The 19,699-nt window shown below is 36.0% G+C and overlaps 2 protein-coding genes across 6 annotated transcripts; both read left to right on the top strand.

Moving 5' to 3' along the window:
- The first annotated feature begins 4,939 nt into the window (after positions 1–4,939).
- Positions 4,940–9,514, top strand: LOC147539706 (E3 ubiquitin-protein ligase At1g63170-like). 2 transcript variants are annotated; one of them, XM_086642593.1, is made up of 5 exons: positions 4,940–5,312; positions 6,713–7,576; positions 8,256–8,381; positions 8,466–8,760; positions 8,904–9,514. In XM_086642593.1, exons 2-5 carry the CDS (start codon positions 6,897–6,899, stop codon positions 9,063–9,065), a joined length of 1,263 nt encoding a protein of 420 aa, XP_086498719.1. In that variant the 5' UTR covers positions 4,940–5,312; positions 6,713–6,896; the 3' UTR covers positions 9,066–9,514. The 2 variants fall into 2 exon arrangements, with proteins under 2 accessions (XP_086498719.1, XP_086498720.1); XM_086642594.1 differs by having other exon boundaries at positions 5,160–5,312; positions 5,626–7,576.
- An 856-nt stretch (positions 9,515–10,370) lies between these two features.
- Positions 10,371–15,890, top strand: LOC147539705 (centromere protein C-like). 4 transcript variants are annotated; one of them, XM_086638761.1, is made up of 13 exons: positions 10,371–10,778; positions 10,980–11,185; positions 11,265–11,353; positions 11,444–11,546; positions 11,659–11,858; positions 11,950–12,659; positions 12,747–12,849; positions 13,222–13,307; positions 13,439–13,538; positions 14,655–14,737; positions 14,923–15,031; positions 15,169–15,276; positions 15,519–15,890. In XM_086638761.1, exons 1-13 carry the CDS (start codon positions 10,626–10,628, stop codon positions 15,647–15,649), a joined length of 2,181 nt encoding a protein of 726 aa, XP_086494887.1. In that variant the 5' UTR covers positions 10,371–10,625; the 3' UTR covers positions 15,650–15,890. The 4 variants fall into 4 exon arrangements, with proteins under 4 accessions (XP_086494887.1, XP_086494886.1, XP_086494885.1 ...); XM_086638760.1 differs by having other exon boundaries at positions 10,415–10,778; positions 11,262–11,353; XM_086638759.1 differs by having other exon boundaries at positions 10,463–10,778; positions 13,427–13,538.
- The last annotated feature ends 3,809 nt before the right edge of the window (positions 15,891–19,699 follow it).

Below are 19,699 nucleotides of genomic sequence, written 5' to 3'. Positions count from 1 at the left end.
CAAGGAGCCCATGTATCATCCCATTCCCCATGGAAGTGGCGCATTCCTTCCTCTTATGACCATTTTTACTAACTATATGGTCCTACTTAAACTATTTAATCATTGTCTCTTGACCCTAGCTCAGAAAGGGATTGATCATTTTTGTTCACACTCATGTGCAAAACCCAATGGAATCCAACTCAAGTCAGATAATACAAGTTAAAGATAAATTATTGTTGCTCTTAAGGAATCAAATAAACTATTACTTCCTCTTAAACTTATCATTTGACTTAATTTTTTCTAAACAAATTATAAGATACTCTAAGTAGTCTATCTCCATTACCCAAAAAAATTTCTACATGCATGGTTATCGTAGAGTTGACCAATAGTCAACATTTAAGTGAATCTCATCCTTATAAATTAGATTCATGCATTAGAGTGACGCCCTCGATTTCAATGTCACTTTAATAGTTAAGCATGGGCTTACATGAATGGAAGTGAGTGCTTTATTAGGTTTAATCTTTTTCCCATCACTTCATGTGATTGTCTTTAGAGTATCTCAGGATGACTACAGAGGGATTTGTTCTCACGTTTTTTAGGATTTGTGAACTTTCTTGTTGTTCATATAGTAGTTTATCATGAACTTATCCTATCTTTTTGAGTTGTTCATATCATATGATATAAATTATAGTGACGTATATAATATACGATTAAATGTCCTCAAAGAAAGGGCATCCGTCGGTCCGCCCTACTGTTAGATAATAAGAAAATGGTTGGTGACATCTTTTTCCTTTTATCATTCTATATTACTTAAATTAATTTTCTTTATGTAAGTGTTTCGATATGACTCTTTAACGGGTGAAGTGACTCCAACTACTATTATTGCCATGAGATGTAGGACCCAAGGTGTTGAAGCACTCGAAAACCATGCCTAGTTAACTTCAATCTAATTTGATACTCATACCCATACGGCCATACACATTGAATTAGATGGTTGAGAGATCGAAATCAAAATAAATAGTATAATTATCTTTGGTTGCTGATGAATTAATTATACAAACCTGTTTTTTAAAGCAGATAATTCATTACTTGAGATCTTTGGAAGGCGATAAGTTAATACAATTCTTACGTAAATGGGAAGTGGTCCAACCGTATTGGCTTCACGCATTTCATTTTCCTGCGCTTTCCTTCGCTAAATGGACGGAGTGAAACAAATGAGTTTTTTGTGGATGGAAGTAACTCAAATCATCAGCTGGGTCGATCATTATTTTTCCTATGTATGGTTCATGCATCACTTCCTTGTTTCCGTATGTCAAATTAGGAGTTGTTTAGTAGTTGGTACCAATTGGGAAGTTGACAGAGAACTAACTAATACTTAATTTAATGAAGAAGATACAGGTTCTTAGATCTTATATCAAAGAAGATACACATTTCTAGAAATGTAGTTTTTTAAGAGACTTCCTAAAGAAGAAGATACACATTCATAGAAATGTAGTTTTTGAATTCTTAATATGTAACTTTGTCTTTGTGAGAATAGTCTCACAATATGGGAGAAGGGACAAATATGTAGCAAATTAGCAACCAAAAATATAATGTGTAGGTCTTCCCCTCTCATTGCCAATTAGTTTTGAGTTAGATGACCACAAACTTAACAATCTCCTTATTGTTCATAGTGCATGTAACTCTAGTGCCTCATCAACACTACCGATTTCTCAAAACACAGGTGGAGATTTTATAAATGTTGAAGGACTAGGGAAAGTATTTCTGACTTCTTTTGGTATACCGTATATACAAATTAAGGAATCTATCTCCATATTTTCGTTGGGGAACTTTGAAGCCCATTTTAAGTTGAATCAGAGGGATCACCCAGATTTTAGAGGCATCTCCAACGTGGGGGGTGGGCTCCCAAAATTTAAATTTTGGGTGCCCCACCGCTCCAACCCTGGAGCCCTGGGGTTGGCCTCCCGGTGGGTCTAGGAGCCTCATGCTCCCGGTGGGTCTAGGAGCCCCATGCTCCCGGTGGGTCTAGGAGCCCCATGCTCCCGAGCTCCCAACCCCAATTGTTATCGTTGGGAGTTTCCCAACGGTAACAAATGGGGTGGATCCCCAAAAAAGAGATCCACCCCACTTATATATATATATATATATATTTAAAAAAAATTCAATTGATTTTTTTTTTTAATTTTCTTAAAATGTTTTGAACTAGTTCTGTTTAATTTTTCCTTTTTTTTTTTGTATACGTGTTTATCTTTTTGAAATTATCTCTCTCGAGTAATATCATATTTTAATTCATAGTCGAAAATCTAATAATTCATAATCGAAATCTAATAATTCATAGTCGAAATCTGAAATCAAAATTTCGCACACGTACTTTACACACATACATTATTTTGATTTGGGAATCCCAGTTTGGAGTCGGACGTTGGAATTGAGAAAAGTCCCGGAGGTCCCAAAATTCAGGGGCTCCCAATTTTGTGAGCCCGAGCCCCACGTTGGACTTGCCTACTAACTCCATTAAAAATATTTAAACTATACTCAGTGTAATTATATAAGTTTAAGAACACAAATTAACTCACTATTTGAAAATTTCAATTTTATAAATTTAAAAGAAATATTCACATACAATAAATCTAACATAGAAATTCTTATGCAACAAGTCGAAAATAATATTGTTTTGCATGAGAAAATATTAGGAAAACATAGAATAAGATGTATATGTGGGAGAAAAGTCATAGAGGCCCTACTACATACTAGAGAGGAAGAGTCTTCAACAAAAAAAACATATTAGAGAGGAAGAGAGATGACTAGAAGTAAAAACTAGAAATTGGGGACTATAGAGGTCTCTATAATACCTATAAGGGTCAAGAAATCATTAAAGTGGGTTTTGTACTTTGGGTTTGGGGTGCCTATAGAGGTTGGAACACAGTAAAACTTTGAATGGCATGGAGACTAAAGGTAGAGGCTAAAATCTAGAGACTGGAGTTGCCTTTAAATATCTATGAGGGTCATGAAATCATCGAAGTCGCTTTTTTGTTTTGTATATGGGGCGCTTGTAGAGGCGGGAACCAATAAAGCTTTAAATGGCAGAGGGCGGTTATAGAGGCTAGAACTCAGTAACTTAAATAGACAATACATTTAGGATGTGAAGGGAAAAGACTCAAAGTTGAGATCTCAAAAGCCTAAGATGAGTTTTTCAGCAAATGAGCTATATACCATGTTGCTACGTAGAACGACATGTTATAAAATTTCATTTCTTTAGCACTTTCTGAAGTGGGGGTCCTGTATAGAGGGGGTCCGGTGCGACTGCACCCCCTCACTCACATCCCTGAGCAGAACAATAAGCAGATCGAAGTACTGAAATAGTATCATTGTAAAATCGTTAATTGATGCTCCAATCATGATTTTTCAAGAATGACATCAAGTCTTACCAAGTTGATTTCCAAACTTTAATCTTGGGTCCAGGAACAAAAACTTGTATTGCTTTCCTAAGAAAAATGTAACTATATTTTACCCAAACCAAGACATGGAACACACGACTCGGAACGAACACCTGACTCGTGTCCGTCCATTATAAGTACTTGTAACTATTAAATAATCAAATGCAGTAAAGAAAATAAAAAGTGAAGCTGCAGCTTTAGATTGGGTAGCAATTGGATACACCCCTGGATCAGCCAATCAAGTTGCACATGAGTTTGCAAATTTATGTAGGCAAATTTACACACAGTTTGATAGGCAACATCCCACTTGAATATGAATAGTATGGCCCTAATAAATGGTTCACTTTCCCTTTTTCTTTTTCATTTTGTTTCTCTATAGTCCTACTCACCTTCTCTTTAATTTATCCTTCAACTTTTTATTTATTTATTTATTTATCTTTTTTGATACGAAGAAACTCAATAATGCATTCCTTAAAGGTCAAAAAGAAAAAAACAAAAACAAAAAGTTGGATGATATTTATAAGAATTTGCACTTAACTTTTTTAAATATCATTCAAAGGTATTTAGATATACTACGAATAAGACACTCGAATATTCCCGTCAAATACTTGATTTTTTTTTTTTTCGTCACTCACTAAACAGTTCTATTCTTATACTGATGTCTTGTAACTATATAATTATCGATGAACATGTTACATAGGAAAGAGAACGAAAATTTCAAAAGAAATGAGATTTGTATGCTTGTGTATCTTTATATACACAGAGAAAGAAAAGTAACTAATTGATTCTTTATTCTTAGTTATATGACTAGTAGGTACAATTGGAAGACTTATTAACAAAAAAAAAAAAAGGTACAATTGGAAGACAACATGGGGACCGCTTGACATGTTCACACATGTTAAATACTTATAATATCCATGAAATTTTGATTCTGTCTCCTAAGTCATGTCTTATCTCCTAAAATCTTGCATTTTGGCTTAAATATTTTCGAGCAAAATTTTATTAAATAAATAAATATGATCTAGTAGTTGCATATAAATCAAGCTAATGTTGTTACTTGAATGGACTCCATTAAACTGCTTATAACATGGGTGAACAAAACTCATATTTTTGAATGAAGTATTCTGGTATTCTTATTGTTGTAATTACAAAATATACTGGATATCTAAGAAACCTTTTATTTTTTTAAGACCTTAAGTTTTACTTGTTAAAGCAAGAAAATATAAATTCATTTTGACACAATTAGACTATCCAGTAATTTATTCGTAAATAATTTTCAAACCCAACAAATTATTTTTCCAATAAAATGTAAGTACGATATTAAATGGATAACTAAAATAATTTAGTAATTCGACCAGTAAAACGTTTTTATACATTTATTTGTTACATTAAAAAAAAAAAAGTCAACTTGCTTACTCAAATAGTTTTTTTTTGTTGAGAGCTTACTCAAATAGTTTTTTTTTTTTTTTGATGAAGGGCTTACTCAAATAGTTGAAAAGTATTGAAATAAACTTCAAAATTTTGGATTTTAGGTTTTCTTGAGTCTACTTCTTTAAACAAAAAAGAAAAAGTTTAGTTGACCTCAAAATATAAGTTCTTGGGTTATCTTACCTAACGTTGACTAAAAATAATAACAAGATTTTTGTCTCTTTTCTCTCTCTTAAAAGAAAAAAACTTCTCTCTCTAAAAAAAAACCCCACCGGCCACCACCATCTAAGATGACTAAAGAGAGACAGGCCTATAGAGTTGAAGCTATTTCTCAAGAAAAACGAAGAATTTAGAGAGAGAAAGAGAAAGAAAGAACGGAGGTGGATACAAAAGCTAAGAAATTCAAGAGACTCGAAAACCCTTTTTGCAATTTTCTCCTCCAAGATTATCTTCTCTCTGGCCCAAACGGTTAGTAAAAATCTCATTTTGTCTTTCTTTTTGGTATATTTCTTCTGAATTTTGTAGATAGATGAAACCATTTTTCTGAAAGTATGAAACCTTTTTCCCTTTTTTCTTTGTAGAGGGTAATCGTATGAATTGAGGGTTTTAGACTTTCATCACTTGTTAAGTCATACAGGTTCTTTGATCAAAGTATAGGAAGTTAGGGTTTGGGTTATATACCTTAGATTAGGGTATTGTTCGAACTGAGTTTGGGTTTCTGTAAATTGGCTAGCGTTTGTATGATGGAAACGTTCATGAAGATTTCTCCATATTTCTGCAGCGCTTTCATCATACAAGATTGATTGACGAATGTCCGGTTCAACGGAGTTCAGAAGCCAACTAGTGACTAAGTCATTGCATCTTTCCCATGATTCCAATTCGGTGGGAGAAGATGGACGAGGAATAGTTCCATCAACAAAGACGAACTTGCTTTTGGCGCGAAGAGCCATCTTCATGGCACGAGACCATGAAGGGTAATTGTCGCCGGAAAGCAAAGGAGTGATCAAAATGGTTGTTGGGGAGTCGGAATGATGAACATCAAACGTGGTGGTGGTGGTTTGGTGAGGGTTGACAGTGGTGCCCGAGACGTCGGATGAACTCATAGCTTAAAAAAAAATCGTGATTTGCTCTAATACCATAAGAAGTAATAAGAAGAGATGAGAGAGGGAGACTCGGTTGAGTCTCTGTGAGATAGAAAGTGAGAGAGAGAACCGAGTATGGGAAGATGAGAAGAGAGGGAAAGTTGAGATTCAAACTCAATTCTCTATTATCAAATCAATGTTGTTACAAAAGTATATATAGGTTTGGTTACATAAGATTTACATAAGATTAAGTAAAAGATACATCAAGATATTATGGCCAATTAGTTAATTGACTAGTTCCACCGAGTGTAAGTGTGGTGTAGCCGAGAGTTGTTTGACTCTAGTTGACTCTAATCGTTGATATATATTTTACTGATTTTGTAGGTGAATCATGATTTTGCTTTCTTGGGTGTTCTTATTGTTGTTGGATATTGAATTTGAGGTTTCTTTGATCAATTCCTTTTGTTTGTGTCAAATTGTTCCAATTTGTCCCACTGTTAGGTTATATATATTCTTGATTGATCTATATAAATATAAAAATTGGTTCTCATTTATTACTTGTCAATTTTTGTTATCATCGACTCAACATTGTCTGAGTACTAATATTCCGATGGGTGGGGGAGATTACTTTGTAAGATTCGTAATAGCATTTCAAAGATAACATGTGTTTTTGATGTGTGGAAGGACCATTCTGCAATTGAAGACTTCTATATAATTTGACTTGTCGATTTCTTAATTAATTCGCTCTCGCTGATATGTTGTTTCTTGATTTTTGTCCTTAAGCAGAGTTTTAGATTCTTCTAAGTGAACTCGTCAAGTTCTTTGGTATTTAAGTTGCAATTCTTTTGGCACCATCATCTGTCTATATATTTGTCTCGGGAGATTAGTGGGAATGTCGGAATTCTCGTAAGGGTGGATCTCATTACTATGTTCTATGCTTTCTTCTTACCAAATTTGTGGTTGGAATTAAATGGCCATAACCCCATCGGAATCACACACTGAAGACGAAACTGACTTACACCCTTTGCTAATGGTGCACTCAGAGAATCGTGACCCTGAGCACATTATTGACATTGAAAGGAGGTGTGGGACTTCTTCATCATCTAGCTCATCTCTTGATGATCATTCTCCGCGCCTTAACTATCTGCAGCACGAAGAAATACCTTCAAGTAGTACATTGGTCCCGGGTTCTCAATCATCTTTGGCTTCATCTAACGAAACAAATTCCAGAAGCAACTCGTTCGCAAGGAGAAATGATGGGTATGGTCGTCGCCGTGTAAGCCCACTAAATTCCGGGCTTTGGATTTCCGTTGAGTTACTCATTACTATAAGCCAGATTATTGCCTCCATTGTTGTTCTTTCTTTGTCAAAACATGAGAGTCCGAAAGCCCCATTGTTTGCTTGGGTCGTTGGTTATGCATCTGGTTGTGTTGCTACGCTACCTCTTCTATGTTGGCGTTTTCTTCACCGCAACCAGGGGACCGAGCAAGATTCGGCACAGCAAGATCGAGGTTCTTCTCAGAGTAACCCACTTTCTGCACCTTCTCCTTTTGCAGCTATTTCAGTTTTACGGCCCTCAGACGAGGATCATCACGAAACTGCAGTTATAGGCAGTAGGAATGGTCAAAGTGGGAGAACCCTAAGTTCAAGGTATGTTTTCATTGCTGTCTTATATTGACCGAGTATAGTCAAAAAGTACCTCTGTTAATTGCTTGTTAGTTAATTAAGTATACAGTAGTTCAATGTTTACCTTGTCTATGAGACTACTGTTTTGGAACTACAGCTAATTCGATACTCTTAACTAACAGTCTCATTTATCGAATTTAAGCCACCATAATCATCTTTGTTTGCCTAAGAAAAATCCAAGTCCGCCATATTGTTGTTCTGTTCGTTGCCTAAGAAGTAGTATCATGATACCTGTTAATTCGGTCAAGTACTGGTTCCATAGTTTCTGTGATAACGCTCTGGTATAGTGGTATCTTCAAATGAACGAAAAAGCTAAATTCCTGAATTATCTTAATTGTGCTTTTACTAATTTATATGATTCCCATTTTCTAGCTATAGACGTTACTTTAAGTTTTCCTAGAGCAAATTCAGGGCCATGCTAATTGTTGCTGAATTGCACTTTTTCAAAACAAAAGACACATGAATGTAGGTCTAGCCATTCTTGTGAGTGCCCCAAGTTCCATATTCAGTAACATACAAGCTGACTACGACCCTTTTTCTTTCCTCCTTCTGGAAGTGTTTGTTAGCTGCTCATGAACTTAGAATATGAAACGTCACCATATATATGTTTGTTTTGTTATTAAAATTGCTTTACATTAAGCAGGGTAAGTGTGATGGTCACCCATCTAAAGATGGCCTTGGATGGGTTTTTTGCTGTCTGGTTTGTTGTCGGCAATGTCTGGATATTTGGTGGGCATTCTTCTTCTTCCGAGGCTCCCAACTTGTACAGGTAGAGAGCTCAATAGCCTTTAGAAACATCCTCGTTACTTTGATCTTGTATTGATCACTTAACGTATTCTGGGTCCCCTTGCAGGTTATGTATAGTATTTCTTACCTTCAGCTGTATTGGGTATGCAATGCCTTTCATTCTCTGTGCGACGATTTGCTGCTGCTTGCCTTGTATAATTTCCATCCTGGGTTTCCGAGAGGATCTGAATCAAAATAGAGGAGCGACCCCTGAATTGATTAATGTATTACCAACTTATAAGTTTAAATTAAAGAACAACAGTACTCGAAATGATCAAGAAATGGACACCGATGGAGTTGACGAGGATGGGGTCTTAGCCTCTGGAACTGAAAAAGAACGTGTCATATCAGGAGAAGACGCAGTAAGTTTACTTCTAGGTTTAAAAATTTTAGACAAGTATTCTGGTTTGTGATTACAATAAAATGTGGACACCGCAAACACAATCTCTCTCCCTCTCTCTCTCATCTCATTTCTGAACCATGTTTGAATGACTATTCCGTTCAGGTGTGCTGCATCTGCTTGGCAAAATATGCAGAAAACGAAGAACTAAGAGAACTTCCCTGCACCCATTTCTTCCATGTGGAGTGTGTCGATAAATGGTTAAAGATCAACGCATCATGCCCTCTCTGCAAGAGTGAGATTGTGCAGAACAGTGGGGATTCCTAGGCAACTGCAGCGAATTTCAGCCAGCTGCATTGCATATAGAACCACTATCTTTTTAAAGGGAAAACTTGAAGCCCTATTGTCGTCTTCTATCTTGAGGTAATTATTCGGCATCTGTGGAGGCCCATCTGTAGAGTTCCTGTCAGAGAAGTGCTGTAAATTTAGAGATTCGGAACAACTTACATTTACGAACGCAACCAATCGTATCATTAGGTCGTTTATTGAAGAAGAAAAAGCGAAGAGTAAAGATATCCACGATGGTTGTTTAATTATACAGGCCCTATGAAAGTGCTGTGCTTTTTCTTTTGTATAGGTAAAACTGTCTTGACTTTTTGTTGTGTTGTTGGACCATTTTTCGCCCGTTCTGATGTTGAAATAGAACTGGGTTTTGTAATAGTTGATCCATCAATGTTACAGGAGTTATATAAGATCTCTAGATTATTGCTGTGAAACAACTTTAATCTTCCTTTGGTACGAGTCTCTCTCACTCTCTATTTACATATTAATGAAATGAAGTTTCGGGTAAAATATAAAATAAGCTTTATTTATCTATATAACAAGAGTGCAAAATTTAGGGCCGCGAGAGAGCCGAACTCGAGTCACTGACACGATATTAAATTCATTACCAACCGAACTATTCTACATAACTTATTTGCGTAGTTACCTTTGCTTATATATTAAAAAACAAATGTTATAAAATAGGCATTTATGTTTAACAACCAATGAAAATGGGCCTTTGGAGTTGGGGGGCCTGGTTGGACGCCCTGCTCGCCCGCTCCCTCTCAAACACGGCCCCTAAGCTCCCTCTCAAACACGGCCCCTAAGATATGCTTCTCAAACTTATCTCCAATTATATATGCCGAATTTATCTTTAAAGGGTTATTTCTCAAATGGCCCCCAACTTTGTGACCAGCTTCCTGCCTGACCCCCTACATTAGCAAATATTCTTGTATGACCCCCTTTCCGGGCGGCGACCACTGCCGGAGAAGATGATGATGTGGCGTGATAGTTGACTTGACAGAGAGAGAGAAAATGAGATGGAAGAGAGAGAGTAACAGACAGTTAAAGATAACGGAAAAAGGGGTCATACAGGAATATTTGCTAAAATAGGAGGCCAGACAAGAAGCTGGTCACAAAGTTGGGGGCCATTTGGAAAATAATCCATCTTTAAATTTAGACAAAATTATCCCCTCTTCAAACTAAATGATAAGGGAGGAGGGTATCTCTTTCACAATATACAGTAATCTTAAATGGCTAGATTACACATCCAAAACTTATCCCCAATGTTGATATTATATTTTTCAAACTCATTTCGAAGTGTATATGATTAGATTTCCCAACTTATCGTTAGTGACACTTTTTCATAAACGACCTCGCTTTTTAAAAAAGACGACGCTTTTACAAGTGATAAGACAGGTACTCCCGTCCCGCTCTGTTTTTCAAATCGACACAGTTTCTCTCTCACACTCTCACTTTCTCACTCTCTCACTCTCTCTCTCTCCTAGGGTTTTTTTACTTTGCTTTCTTCAATGACATACTGATTGTTCATTTTCGTGTAATTAAATGGTTGCTGAACTTCAAAACCCTAACCTCTTCGATCCTTTTACTGGATCTTCTATCTTATCGTTGCTTCCTCGAACTTTTAAGGATCTGAAGACAACTTCGAAAAATGAACTAGGTGACATGGAAATCATCCATAGTCATCTCAAATCCACGGTAACTTACATATTCTTTTTCCCCTTAAACTGAACTTGAATTAGGTTTATTTTGCTCAATTCGTAGGGTTTTAACAGTAGGAAAAACCTTTTCTGGAGTTACAATTTCTATAAGTTTTTATGGATGTTTCCTTTAGTGGGTAACTTGAATTCTGTTGAATGAATCCAATTTTTGTTCTTGAATCTGTGTTATTAATGTCAGGCAATTGAAAACCCTACTAAGCTTCTAGAACAAGCTAAGAACATTTTGAAAGGTAACCCATTGCCTCAAAACCCTGAGATTCCAAATACATTACCATCTGATGACAAGGGTAAAGCAATTGATGGGAAGGCAATGGGTCGTCCTCAAGAGCGAAGGCCAGCTTTGGGTCGTAAACGAGCTCAGTTTTCTTTAAAGCCTAATAAGAGGTAAATGAAGTTTTACTTCAACTCTGATTACTAGTTTTTCGGGATACTCTATTAATTTGTGTTTGTAATGTTATAGCAGTCAGCCAGAGTTGAACGATAATGTGAGTTTGAACATCGACCAATTGCAAGATCCTGCAGATTTTTTCTCTGCCTTCGAAAAGCTTGAAAGTAATCCTTCTTTTACTTCTTCTTGTTCTTCTTCATTTTCCCTTTTGAAATTGTTCTCTTATTCTTCTATCTTGCATGATTTGATCATAGATGCCAAAAAGGAACTACAGAAACAAAGGGGTGATTTTTCAGCAGATGTAACGAAGATTAATCTCCCCACCGCAGCTCGAGGTCGCCGTCCTGGAATTTTGGGGTATGATTTGTGTTTTCTTTTTCTGCCTTAACTAGTATATCTAGACCATTATACTACTATTATGTTTTCTTTCCTCTAAAAACTGCGGATTTGTCCTTGTGATTCATGTCAGGAAGACTGCTGGTTATAAACATCGTTATTCTTCAGTACGTACCGTTAGTGATGATGCCCTCTCTTCACAAGAAATATATGATAATGACGTCTTTAGCCAATCTAGTGAGATACGAAATGTTGAAGCAACAGAGAGTGACGAACCAACAAAGGAAAATGAACAATTTAGTCAGAAACATATGGATGCTATTAAAGAAAAAGGTAGTTCAACCACCATTTACAAGCATGCTCTCTCTTTCCAATAACCTGTTTTCATTATTTTACTGACTCAAGGGTTTGCCTTTTTGAACAGATTCAGTATCTGAAGCAGGAAAAAGAGTAAATAGTATACTAGATGAACTTCTATCCACTGATTGTACTGAACTAGATGGGGATGGAGCTGTCAATTTCTTACAAGAACGCCTACAGATAAAACGGATAACTGTGGACAAGTTATGTCTCCCTGATTTGAAGAATCCTCGCAAAAGTAATCTTAAGGCATCAGCTGAGAAGTCACGTAAGCGAAGGAAAGCGTTATCAGATATAGATAATAATGTAAGTAGAGTAATCAGCAAATCATCTACAAGGGGACCCCATGTGGCAGAAAACTCCACCTCTCAACTGGAGTCACCAACCCCACCAAGGAGTCCATTATTTTCAATGTCTTTATTGAAAAGGCGAATGTCGCAGATGGTTCCGCCTACGGATCCTTTGTCATTTTGTGATACTGATGTATCATCAGGTAGTTATGCTTCTCCTATTGAAGGCAGAGACAAGGAGGAACTTCCACTGGACGATGCGCCAACTGCAAAGCCTAACAAGAAAGGCTTAAGTAACTCTCGCAAGTTTCAGTCCCCAATGCCAGAAGAGGATAACAATGAAGTCATTGATATGATCTCGGAGAACCATGATGTGGATAATTTGGCCTGTCCACTCGACATTCCTGTGGATGAAAACCCAAATCTATCGAATGCTGGCATGGATAGTAGGTTGAGTGTTTCTGATGTTGTCTCGGAGGGAAAGGTAACTGTGCTAAGATGTTCATTGAAAGATATGTTTTGGGTTCTAATACTGATATTCCAGATTTTAAGTTTATAATGTGAGGTGCAGGTTGAAAATATGCAGCAGGAAACAGTAGTAGCTCCTGAACAGGAAAAACTTAGCCTTAATGGGGTGTCTATGGGAAATATGGATGATTGTGAGAGTCAGTTAGGTATGCTAGCACTTTCATATGTATTTCCTGACTATGTCTACCTTAATATCTGTCTGGTCTGGATTCTTGCATTCTTTACCAAGTAGTAATTCAGAAACATAAAAAGCCACAAAAATAATCATATCATTTCCTCCAGCTCTAATGGGAATTTTGAAACATTATACAAGAAATCACTTGCTCGGTTTTGAGACTGAAAGGAATATTGGAGTTTCAGTTTCTCTAAAATGTATCGAACGGAGCAACTCTTTAAGTCAGCTAGAAAAAAATTAGAGACTGATAAAAAGTTACACTCAAATTTTACTTTCTTTGTTTCTCATGGACTTTATAACATCTTGCTCATAGCCTCTTTTGTACCTTCTGGTTCTATGACAGATGAATCAAACTCTCTTACGCGCCAGGACAGAGGAGAGGATGTGCATTCACAGACTGTAGATGCCCTTCATGAAAAAAATAACGAGGTTCACTACCTTCTCTTAATGTGAATGCTTCCGAACTTGGTGAAAAAAAGTTAGATTATTGGCTTAAACTCTGTTTTGTAGGATTGTAGTACTCATATCGCTACTTTGTGATGTTTTAATGTGAGCTGCAGGGTGAGGAGACGCACCATGATGAAGTAATTTCAGGACAGCAGGAACTTGGTCTTGAAGATTTACCTGTAGGGAATATGGATTGTGGCGGAACTCATTTGGGTACGTAGTTGGGGTTCTTCACTTATTCTTATATAGTATTTACAATATCTGTGTAATTTATCTGAGTTAGAGGCTTCCCAATCTTTGTTGAAAACGTTCACATCTTTTGGTCGAGGACTTTTTGGTGTTTGTTTGGCTATTTTTGATAAAATCTTAACCATATCCCGGGACCTCCTTGTTGGCATTGAGGTACTTACCCTGTAACATATCCACTTCCGATAGGGATTCACCACATTAAAATCCTTGATATATTGGACTAGGCAGGTCTAACAGTAGTAACAGACCATGACTAAGATTAGCGCTCAACTTTGGTATGAAACAGGGTCAAACTCGAGACTCATCCGTACGTCCCCACGCTTAAACGTATACAACCAACTAAACATTTTCAGTTTTGCACTACGTGGATTATAGTTTTCAATTGATCAACTTAGACTTTTCTTTTCTTAGACACAGATTAGTTCTTTTGGAGAGCAAGAACCTAAGTTATGCATTTTTTCTTTTTTCCTTTTGTAACTTTTCACATTTGAGATGCTTCCTTAAATTCGGTTAGATGTGCAACTTCTGTAACCATTTAATACTCAACTTGCAATTACTGCTTCTATAACTTCCAAGGGTCATATTTCATTCTTAATGAAATGGTAGGTTTTTGTAGGGTGGATTAGATGGCTTAATATAGTTTTCCCTAGATGTCTCACCTTCTGCAGTTGTGTTTTTGTTGAGAAAATTTCTGGCACTTCATGGTTGAAATCAGATGTACTAGACTCCGAGTCCTTAGATGACGTGTGATTTACGGTTACAGTGAAGCAAATATACATATATATATATATATACATATATATTCTTGAATTACTACTGTTTACTTGTGTTTAAGAATTTTTTTTCTGATAAGAAATTATTATGCCATCTCTTCCTTCAATTTGTATTTACAAGTTCTGTTTCACCTATAAAATGGATTAGCGCATCAACTACCAAATTAGCCAGATACAAACAAATTGAAATTGAACTGATAAGAATGCTTCAATTTGTTTCAATTCATTTATTTGTTATTCCGAATGGAGCTTTAGCATTTTGTAAATTTGTTCCTTTTTCTTATACATGCTTATTATTCTATGACAGATGAATCCATTTCTACCGAAAATGAGCACCAAGAGGTTGGACACTCACAAGCTGCGGAAGTCCTTCCTGAACAAAATAATGAGGTTGCCCACTAGAAGTGCACTACCTAAATTTCTCGTTGCCCTTACCAAAAATGGCTAATATTAATATATTTGATAAACTATATTAGAAGAATGTGTAAATTATCTCGGTCATTTTTTATTTCGTGCTTATATGTTTTGGCTAGTTTTATTTCATCAATCTCAATAACTGTCTGTAATATAATTAGGTGTCTCAGCCACCTTCTGCATTATCTCCGAAAGAACAAAGAAAACGAAAAGCACCAGCACGTAAGAGACCTAGAAAGACAGAAGTTTCTCCAGAGAAAAGTCTCGAAGGTATTTTACTCCTGCATTATGTGCACTTTGAACAACTCTATCCTATCTTTTATGCATCGGTTTCTGGTTGTACTATAACTTATATTCTTCATTGACCGACTCTTATTTTCTTCGACCTATTAATTGCTGTTTATTAGATGCTGGGACTAAAATGGAGTTGGGTTTGAGACGAAGTACCAGAATCAGGATACCACCATTAGAATACTGGAAAGGGGAACGATTCTTATTTGCAAGAGTACACAAAAGTAAGTAGTACCTTTTTTTTTTCTTCGCTTACTCGACTACTACTAAGGTTTTGTCTATAGATCTTACTGGTATTTGATTCATTTTAGGATTTTTGATATCCGTCACCTCTTGTACTTCGCCATTTTTTTCCTACAGCCAACTTGCTTGAAAAGTTATTTGAATCCTTCTACAACTTGTCTCAACTTTTATGTTGGTTCATATTTTCTCTAGACTGAATGAAACGGCTTTTTTTTTGTTGCAGGCCACTTAACGGTGCTTGGAATGAAGTACGAATCTCCTGCAAAGAGCAAAAATGGAAAACCAGCTTTCAGAGTGAAGTCTTTTGTCTCAGACGAATATAAAGATCTAGCTGACAAAATAGCTTTTCATTGAGATTTTGTTCTTCATCTTGATTTCCTCATCGGGTTGTCAAAATACTTCGTTTTTATCAACCTCTCAAACATGTATTTACTGGTGTAATGTGCTTTGCAATCGATATATGGCTTATGTATTGAGCTATTTCTTTGTTAAATGAAGGATTATTATCTGATCCATAAGGTATTCTTTCGTAAAACTTATGTTTGTGGTAGAAATTTTGAACACTTTCTTCAATCAAATTCTCTTTGCATTCCAATTTGCTGATTATTCTTGTAAGTTCTCCATGCTGGATCATATTATCCGTGAACTCACCTAGCATTCTCTGAGCCAATTAGTTATACGTACTATATTGGTGTGTTTGGTTGCAGGATTCCTAATTAGGATTTCTATCAAAAGTGAGATTTGGTAGGAATCATGAATCCTTGGTCTGTTTGGCTACCAAGAATCCTAATCCTAAGGATTCATAATTCCAAAATTTGTATTGGACTAAAATCCCACCCTACCCCCTAAGATTTGATAGGATTTTGGATTAATAAACTTAAATTTCAAACTTAAATCAACAAAAAAATACTGGGTTATTTTCCAAATGACCCCCAACTTTGTGACCAGCTACCTGCCTGGCACCCTGGGTTAGCAAAAATACCCATATGGCCCCCTAGGTTAGCAAAAATACTCATATGACCCCCTAGGTTAGCAAAAATATCTATATGGCCCCTTTTTCAGTTATCTTTAACTTTCCGTTACTCTCTCCTCCATCTCTTTTTCTCTCTCTCCCACATCATCTGTTACGCCACCGCATCATCTTCTCCAGTGAAGGTCGCCGACCGGCGACCTTCAAACATAAAAAAAAAAACTTTTTTTTTTCTCTCTCTAATTTTTTTTTGAAAACCATCTCTCTTTAGATCTGGTTCACCAGATCTAAAAATTTTTTTTTTAGAGAGAGGAGAGAGAATTTTTTTTTATGTTTGAAGGTCGCCGTCGAAAAATTGGCCGGCCGGCGACCTTCACCGGAGAAGATGATGAGGTGGCGTAACAGATGATGTGGCAGAGAGAGAAAAAGAATAACGGAAAGTTAAAGATAACTGAAAAAGGGGGTCATATAGGTATTCTTGCTAATCTAGGGGGTCAGGCAGGAAGTTGGTCACAAAGTTAGGGGCCATTTAGGAAATAACCCAAAAATATTTTCTTCTACAAAATAATTATGTTTAACATATTATTTTTGCCGAAATTTGTTTTTTTCTCCGAAAATCAATTTTTTCCCCCAAAATCATTTTTTTCCCAAAAACCATTTTTTTCGAAAATTATATTTTCCACCAAAAATATTTTTTTTCTTCAAAAAATCGTTTTCGCCAAAAATTGTTTTTGTAAAAAAATAGGCTTCATGAAATTTCGGCTACCGAAAAAAATTGTTTTTGGGGAAAAAAAATGGAGAATTTTTTTTGAAAAAAAAACGCTTTTCGGGAAAAATTATGTTTGAAAATGTATACGAAATATAAAAATGTTTCTGGAAAAAATTTACGAAGAAAACGGAGAGCTTACGAATGAAACGATATTTGAAAAAACGAGTTTCGAGAACAAAGTTGATTCAATAATTTTTCTAAAGAAGCGTTTGAAAGTACTCCAATAATAATAAACCATAGGATTCTTATTCAAACAAACAAAAAAATGTTACTTGGATTCATGATTCCGCCATCCAAACACATCATCAAGTAATTATCACTATCTTGTGTCCTTAATGATTTGCTTATATCAGATAATTTATATTAATGATTTCAACTAAAAAATAAATAATTTTTTTATTAATATTTAAAATTCTAAAACCACTACATAAGAAGTAGGATTGATCTGGACCGTTGATTCCTTTGAATGGTCCAGATTACAAAATACTCAAGGACCTAAGTTAAATTACGTAAAGTTCGTGGACTAAAATATAAACTTTCGAAGGATTCCCTCTTTACCGGTGCCTTTTTTTAGCAATCCGAGTTGTTCTCTTTTTTTTTTTTTTTTGATGAAATAGCCTTTTGCATTTTATTCATTCAATAGAATTTGGCATCAGATGATTATCTTTTTGGATAACATCCTTAATACAATCAGGTGGGGTTAGTCCCATCCATAATTTACTTACATTGTTCTCAAAAGCATATTTTGCTAAAGAATGGGCTGCATTGTTGCCTTCTCTAGGTATAAATTTGAAGACGATGGATTCAAAATTTTTCTTCATATCATGGATATCGGCAATTAGTGCTCTGATTTTCCAAGGGGAGTGATCCAAGTGTGTCGAACAAGCTTGTAACGCCGTTTTTTGCATCATCTTCAATTTCACTACATGTTAAGCTTAAATGAATTGCTAGCTCTATCCCAAGTATTATTGATCTACACTCTGATTCCATAGATGTATTTGCTAGAAAAGTTTTTGTTTCACATGCTAATATTTCTCCTTGATGGTTTCTCGCTATACATGCTGCTGCTCCCTGATTTGCTGAGAAAGCGCCATCAACATTAATCTTCACTACATTCGCATTTGGTGATTCCCATGTTTCTGAGATGAAAGGTTGTTCAATGGGATTTAATGACTCACCTTCCTTTTCCCGGTGTTCCTCATAATCAAGATACATTTTCGTTGTGGTTGTTAATATCCACGACTCGTCTAGTTTTGCTCCTTCAAAAACAATTTTGTTTCTGGATTTCCACATCTGCCATAACAAATACATGCCCAATTTAATCCCTTCAATGTTCCATTTTTTATTCAACCAATCTTTTATCATTTCTTGAACTGAAAGATATTCCTCTGTCCGTAGTCCCAACGGAGATTTAAACCAGATTTCTTTACTGAATTTACACCTTAAGAAGAGGTGGTCAATTGTTTCCTCATGCTCGAAACAAAATGCACAAAGCTTAGGTTCTGATGTGTTGAATTTCATTGATATGGTCTTCACTGGAATTGCATTGTGTAAAACTCTCCATATGAAATACAGTACCCTTGGAACTAAGCTCTGGATTTCCCAAAATTTACACCATGGGAAGTCTACAATGATGCTTTGTTGGTTGGAAGACGATGCTTGCTCGACCGTGATTGTTCTATAGAGTGATTTTGATGAAAATTCTCCCTTCTCTGTTAAAGTCCAAATGACTTTATCTTTTTGTTGTATTCTAGATGTAGGGATCTTGAGTATTTCCCGCGCCGAAATATTATCAAACACCCTTCTAACTAAATTGTGGTTCCAACTATGACTGTCTTGATCAATAAGGTCTGAGACCCAGAATACTTGTGGGGCTTCCTCATCAATTAAGTTCCTTCCTGGCTTGAAGTTTAAAATGGTGGGAACCCATGAGTCACTCCACACTTTTATATCTTTACCATCACCCACAGCAAAGCATCTTCCTTTCTCAATGTAGCTTCTCATACTCATCATGCTTTTCCATGTGTTAGTGGCTAATGATGGACTCTTATGCTCCCAAAAGTTGTCCTGTTTTAGATACTTTGCCTTCAACAATTTAACCTAGATTGCTGTAGGTTCGTTTAAGAATCGCCATACAAGTTTACCAACCAATGCCATGTTTACCCTACTCAAATCTTTGATTCCAAGCCCACCTTCTTTAAAATTCTTCTTCAATTTATGCCACCCTACATAGTGCATCTTACTTTGATCGATTTCATGCCCCCACCAGAATGATCTTTGATATTTTTCCAGTTCATCAAGTACCTTTTTAGGCGCTATATTTGAGGATAGAAAATACACTGGAATGCTTGCTAGTTCGTTCTTCAATAAAATGGTACGTCCTGCATGAGATAGTGTATTGCGCTTCCAACCTGACAGTTTGTTCGATACTTTCTGAATAAGAAAATCATACGAGCGGCACAAGTATTTCGGCTTCAGTAAAAAATGTCCCAGATACTTATCCGAGTCTAGCATTTCTGTAACTCCTAGGATTGACATGATTTTGTTCTTCTTGTCTAAAAGACTGTTTCGGCTAAAGTGGGCAATCCGAGTTGTTCTCAAATATAACTTTTACTGTACAGAGAAACTTCTATATTTTAAAGAATAGGAGTTTCCTTTTTTTTTT

The sequence above is a fragment of the Eschscholzia californica genome, unplaced genomic scaffold (assembly GCF_041429995.1).
Source record: "Eschscholzia californica isolate CP2 unplaced genomic scaffold, dmEscCali1.0.p SCAF_5, whole genome shotgun sequence".
NCBI lineage: Eukaryota > Viridiplantae > Streptophyta > Magnoliopsida > Ranunculales > Papaveraceae > Eschscholzia > Eschscholzia californica.
This window is presented reverse-complemented; position numbering and strand designations above follow the sequence as displayed.

What these genes read in the sequence shown, in the direction of transcription:
- LOC147539705 (XM_086638757.1), top strand. Translation starts at nt 10,626, where the DNA reads ATGGTTGCTGAACTTCAAAACCCTAACCTCTTCGATCCTTTTACTGGA. An exon ending in TGCCTTCGAAAAGCTTGAAA is followed by an intron (nt 11,354 to 11,443) that starts GTAATCCTTCTT and finishes ATTTGATCATAG; the next exon opens with ATGCCAAAAAGGAACTACAG. An exon ending in GGATGCTATTAAAGAAAAAG is followed by an intron (nt 11,859 to 11,949) that starts GTAGTTCAACCA and finishes CTTTTTGAACAG; the next exon opens with ATTCAGTATCTGAAGCAGGA.
- LOC147539706 (XM_086642593.1), top strand. Translation starts at nt 6,897, where the DNA reads ATGGCCATAACCCCATCGGAATCACACACTGAAGACGAAACTGACTTA. An exon ending in GGGAGAACCCTAAGTTCAAG is followed by an intron (nt 7,577 to 8,255) that starts GTATGTTTTCAT and finishes TACATTAAGCAG; the next exon opens with GGTAAGTGTGATGGTCACCC. An exon ending in GAGGCTCCCAACTTGTACAG is followed by an intron (nt 8,382 to 8,465) that starts GTAGAGAGCTCA and finishes GTCCCCTTGCAG; the next exon opens with GTTATGTATAGTATTTCTTA.